Genomic DNA, 6,387 nt, shown 5'->3' with positions numbered 1-6,387 from the left:
CTCGGTAATGTGAAAATTCGGATATCCATTAAAATAATACATACTTAATAAAGTATAGTAATAATTTATTTTTAAAATAAAAATAACATTCATGTAGCACTGTAGTACTTATAAATTATTTAATTATATAAATTTTCATGTGATAATAATTATTATAATTATTAATTACTGAGTTTGTTGGATTAGAAAAATATATTTTCATTGTTTAATATATTATATGTATAAATGTTGCATCCGCAAAGATCCTTGATGTTTAAGACGCATTCTTAATGCTATATTAACAATTAATACTTTTATGTACTTATTTGTAAAAATATTATTTTTTATTCCCAAATTTATTTTCTACACCAGATACCTAACCTAACCTGAATAATATGTTCTATCTGCTCTTAGCTATTTAAAAATTCAATTCAAAAATTCAAACCTCACCATCTAAATTTAATATTTTCATTTTCATTTCAACTGTTTTGAAATTTATAAGAGAACATTTGTCAAACATTTTCTATTCATAAGATCAATAATAATATTGTATTTTAGTCTAATTTATTTAATCAGTCTTTGTTTCTATAACTCAGTCTATAAATAATAAACGAAAAATATAATGTAAAAAAAATATAGATAATTATAGAAGATATTTATTTCTTTATATAGTTATGTACCTATATATATTTTATCATTACCAAAATACATTTTTAAGTATGGTAAAGGAAACATTATTTTAGGATAGAAAACTTTTCAACTTTTTATAAATTCGGTATGGTTGTAGAAGCATTTTTTTCTTTTTAAAATCTGTAAAAAACATCTGTAAAACATATGTTGGAATTAAATAAGTTGTCTGTGTAAATTTTTTGATTTAATTTTCACACACATTTTTCCTATTTTTTTGATCTCGGTTTGAGTGCAAATATAAAGTTAGTATTTTCTTCTGAGATTAACAACTATTTGAACTATTACGATTACATTAACTAAAAACACCAAGACTGATACTTGTAAATATATTCTTTCAACCGGATGAGTTGATAGGCTCGACAGAAGATCAGAAATTTCCGGTAAGTCCAATGCCTATATTATTGCAGCTCTTGTCCATATTGTTAATACTATGTCTTAAATTATTATAGTTTCAAATCTTTTTTTGTTTATTAAATATTAAATTGTTTCCGGATACTACAATATGCTATTACAAGTCAACTTACATTCTAATTAAAAATTACGATTACAAATTACAATAGTCTATGGTTGTTGTCGAACGAAAATCAACCAATCTCTCTCTTCACTTTTTCATGAACGCAAGTCCGTGCGTAAGTAGTGGTTGTCCAACGTTCTTTGGTCGGCGAACGAAGCGCCGCACTCGCTACACGAGAACGGCTGCTCAGCCGTGTGCGTCTGCTGGTGCCTCTCTAACCCGTATCGCGAGCAGAAAGATTGTAAGCACGTCTCGCAAGTGTACAGGTTTTCGGCCGTGTGCATCTGCTGGTGCCTATTGAACGTGAATCGCGTGGCTAACAATTTTCCACAACTCTCACATGGGAAAGGCCCCTCTTTAGCGTGCGTCCGCCGGTGCCTCTTCAACCCGTGTCGCGAGGATAACGATTTTCCGCATTGGTCACACAGATACCTCGGTGTGGCGTTTTCCCCGTCTTTCTTACCGGCGTCCTTCCCGTCGTTCGTCCCGGCGTTCTTCTCGGGAGTGTTCATCGTCGTCGTTGTAACACGTCCTGCAAAAATTATTATTTTATACCACTTGCTACACTGTGATTGTGCGTATTGTCGTCGGATTACACTATTTTCGTCTAGAGAAAATTACTCGGGCAGTCAGGCTATCGGGAAATCATTTTCAGATACCCGGAAAATTTCACGCAAAACTGGTGTTCGAAAAAATCGATTTTTTTTTTTTTTTTGTAACTCAAGTAGATATTTGAAATTGTATACTTGACATTTTCTATAGACGATGAAATACGTAAAAAGGACTACTGAATTTTATGGAACGAATCAGAAGGATACGTAGGTATCATATTATAACGAATTTATTTCAATTATAATATTATACTTTTTTCAAAACAAGCTAAATAAAATTAATTTAATATTATACTGTTCAGAGATAGATGCACAAACCAAAACCGCAATGTTACACTATCCAACTCATTATTAAATTTGTCTATTTTATCTAATATAATTATATCACAAACGTCTTTAGAGAACGCGATAACACTCAAATTGACATCGAAAAAAAGATCAGAGATAAAGAAATTAATATACCTGTAAATTATCTATCAATATGAAAAATTGCATTTTTTAAACAACCATAAGAGGATAAAAAGGGCGTTCGAAAACCTCAGCCACCATCACCGCTGTTATCACTCTCTCTCAATCGTTGCTGTCGAATCCACAACGTAACCAACATACATTTGCCGCAGTTGTCAATTATCAAATATTGTGATCAATTATTATCAATTATTATTTTTTCATAAATAATTATCAGTTATCACTGTTAATTCAGTCCTCGAATTAGAAAAATAAAAGAAAGGGGACTCCCAGACGTAAAAAAAATTATCGCTCCACTCAATGATTGAAATCAACCTAACCCGTGGGGGGCTTTGCCCCCAAACACTCCAAATAGTATAATCAAACAAACATTACGACTATATAAAATGTACACTACAATAATAAATAATAATATTATTAAATACAAACAAATATTTTATTTTATTTTTAATGTATTTCATATCTCTATATATGAACTCCGTCTCCCTGCGTTAGGTTTGTGCATAGTCTGTTATCACATATTTTTATTGCTAATTATTATGAATTATTTTTCCGCGAACCACAGCGCACTGGTAACTAATCCGCCTTAACGTATATTCAAATACCTTACGACGCATCTACAAAAAATATAATATTTTGGTTTAGAATAGAATCGGGGGAATTTATCATTGCTCCCACTTCGTCTCTAACCATTGAACATTATAATCAAAACTGTTATATTTAAGGAAATTGTATTTTCTCATAGTATCCTAAAATATTATATGTCAACACAAAAAATGAACATAAAATCCAATTTATACCTAATAGCAGAAATAGCACTGGAACGTCATTAGTAGCATCTCTATACATTAAATTCAATGTAAAGAAACCTCATCAACCAATTTCTCTGCAACGGCGACCATTTTAGCCACCATCGTTCTGTTAATAAATGATCTGTTTATTGTTATAGTGTTTATATAATAATCCGTTTATAAAAAAAAAAATAACCTGGATTCTCATTAACAATTAATATACACATTATTGATAACAAAACTGTAAAGAATGCATTGATAGGTACTTTATAGCAGACACATTAGCATATATTTGAGTCTACCGCCACTATACGATACACATCCGCCAACACAGATACTATACTATTAAAAGTGCTGAAATGTATTGATATTTCATATTGTTAATACGTTTGTAATAACATCGATTATCATTAAGATCTATATTAACAATGTAATATATGTATATATAATGCGCATATTACGGATTTATATCGGTTAATGTTTAAATTAGCATTTAACATGCCAAATGTGAAAATATATTTTCTAAAATAAATATAACGTAACCAGCAATTTTAGTACCTATTGGTTTGTTTTAGACTCATACCCTTGCACTCACATTTTGCTCTCTACGTGTTTTACTAAATTTCTATAATTTTTCAGTGTTTATACTTTGTTTATCATTATTTTGCACTTTATACTCTGTGTTTAATTTTTAGAAATTACAATCGTGTTTAAATGAGAACAGTGTTGTTCGATGTTCATGCGTAAGGACAATTTAAAAAGGGTGTTATAAAGCGCTGTAGAATTATTCTTGTCAAAAGAATAATATATGATAACTGATAACGTCAACAGTTTATTTATTTAAATTGTAGGTATGTTGGTTACGTAGTGGATCCGACGGCGGCGGTTGAGAGCAAGTCACGGCAGCGGTTGATATTTTTTAACACCCCTTTTTATCCTACTATTATACAATATATTAAAAGGGCAGATACAAGTGTTTCAATAGGGACAATTAACCCCCCTCCCCCTGTACAAAAGTCATCAAATATTCAATTTGTTATTTATTGTGACTAAAATGTTGTTCATGCAGGTTATCGAGAGAGAGAGAGAGAGAGTCGTTAATATATTTATCATGAAAATTTAATGATTTATCCATAGAAAACTGTCCATTTTTATATTGAGATGCGACATGCTACAAAAAGACCTTAGATTGACGATAATTCATTTCCATCGAGATCAACATGTGTGAATAATGAGATGATAGATATTTTTTCAAAAGATAATAGAAAAAAAGGTTTTATAATTTAAAACATATTATTTATTTATTTATTTGATTGAATGATTTATTTAATTAAATATATGTTAGTAGATTAGATACTCATGACACGACCTGGTTGACGGCAGTAGTTGCGCAGGTCGATCGTGACAAGCGACGGGGTAAAAAAAAAATAGAAAAAAAAGAAAACAACGTCGCGTGATATCTACCGTGTGGTAGGTTTTTTTGCTACGCACGGGACTCATGATTATCAGTTATCACAAAACGAAATAATGATAGAAAGCACAAACAAGTTGTGTGTTCACAAAAAAAAAGACGGGGCGGTTGCGTCGAAAAAAAAAATAAACAAGAGTCGTGCGGAACGGTCTGTTGTCCGGTTACGGTTTTTGCAAGAGAGCGAGATCGCCGGAAATCGGTACTCGTCCGGCGCGACTTGTCTTCCCGTCCCGCCTAGCCTTTTCGGCGTGGAGGGAGAGTCGACGGTGTCGCGTCGTTGTCACCCGCGGTGGTGGTTGATAAAGTCGTAAACCGGTCGCGGTGGTGTCCGTACTTTGTACTGGCTGCCGCCGCGTACTGTGTCACTCATCTAGTTAAAAATGAAATGTAGGTGTATTTAATATATAAATAGTTAATTTTATAAAAATTATTATAACATAAATGTAATCACGCTTTTCATATGAAAAGAAAAAATAATGTCTATTTTGTTAAAAGTAAATTTATCAAATTTTTTTTTTATTATTATTCTCCTAAGAATTATCATTTTGAACATCACACTTTGTACTGACCACCAATGCAGCGCAGTAAACAGTTTACCTATATTGTTTCTATTTTTTTATTTCATTGCTTATTTTATTTAATTTTTAATTATTAAACCATTTATTGATTACAATTTGAAATATATCAGTTTTAATTGTTCAGAGAAATTTTAAATTTATAAATTCTGTCATTTCGTATTTTCTTCTAATTTATTTTTAATTGCTTTCCTTTTGGAACGAATTTCCTTATCGCGAGTTGGTGAGGAGACCTAACCGAGAAAAAATGTAACAAGTTACGACACCCGTATTAATATAATAATAATAGTAATACAAATACAAAAGTACTTAAAAAATGTATAAATTTAAATAAAAAAAAAAACGCAAAAATAATCACTCAATATAAACATTTTAATTTGTATTTTTTCGCTCTGTAATAACTGCATACTAAAATTTAATAAGCTCACAATTCCCTAATTCCACATTATCGAAGTTCTACTTTTAAAATTTTCAACATGTATCCGCAATCATGTTAAAATTAAAATAATAAAATTTTTTTTTTTGTTAATCAAAATTAACTATAGCCATGACAACATAATATATTGGTATGTCAGCAATTTATCGATTCACATTGTGTTCTCCGACCACTCCACACCCCGTCTGTTAGATATTTCGCTTTGTGATAAAATAGATAGTATAAGTACCATGACTATGGCTGGGAAGGGTGGAATGCGCTAATCGTTCCAAAACCGGTATTTTACTGACATACTTATATGTTTTTCCATGACAATAGCGACCCCAAAAACAACAACCAGCTAGCGTTTCTAACAGCTGCGTAAAAGGTGGTCAACCCCGCTCTACCGCACCTGGCCCCACCAACTAGATAGGAAGCAGGTAATTGAAATCCGAAGCGATTCACTCATTACAATATGACCTTATTGATTTATTAATTTACTTAGCACACGCTGCTGTATTGTACACATGATAATGAACAAGTCAATTCTTAATATAATATTTGTTTCACAGAATATAATATATTTTATTTTATTAATGTTAAATTTGTTTATTTTGTTTATTTGTTTAAGGGGAGTGGTTTTATGATGTTCGAAAATTCGGAAATAAATGAGGTTAATAAAGTTTCAATACTTGTAGAAATATGAGAATGGTTCTGACCTACATTGTTTGGGGAGCAAAAGTAAGTATGGTAGGATCTCGCTTAATTGAAGGTTTAGGACTTAAAGCTTTTATAATCGGGACAGCCATTATAATTAGCGGCGTAGCTGCCATTACAAAGTAAAAAAAGTACATTAACCATCTGAATAGGTTA

At 31.3% G+C, this 6,387-nt stretch overlaps 1 protein-coding gene across 1 annotated transcript; it reads right to left on the bottom strand.

Annotated features, from left to right (window-relative positions):
- Positions 1-1,278: 1,278 nt before the first annotated feature.
- On the bottom strand, positions 1,279-1,695 carry LOC126552363 (zinc finger and SCAN domain-containing protein 21-like). Its single transcript, XM_050207053.1, has one exon. The coding sequence runs from the start codon at positions 1,693-1,695 to the stop codon at positions 1,279-1,281; it is 417 nt and encodes a 138-aa protein (XP_050063010.1).
- Between the last annotated feature and the right edge of the window lie 4,692 nt (positions 1,696-6,387).

Source organism: Aphis gossypii, chromosome X (assembly GCF_020184175.1).
Source record: "Aphis gossypii isolate Hap1 chromosome X, ASM2018417v2, whole genome shotgun sequence".
NCBI lineage: Eukaryota > Metazoa > Arthropoda > Insecta > Hemiptera > Aphididae > Aphis > Aphis gossypii.
Note: the sequence above shows the minus strand (reverse complement) of the source record. Positions and strands in the feature narration are given on the sequence as shown.

Bases quoted from the DNA above. Each gene is read 5' to 3' on its own strand.
- LOC126552363 (XM_050207053.1), bottom strand. From the start codon at position 1,695: ATGAACACTCCCGAGAAGAACGCCGGGACGAACGACGGGAAGGACGCC.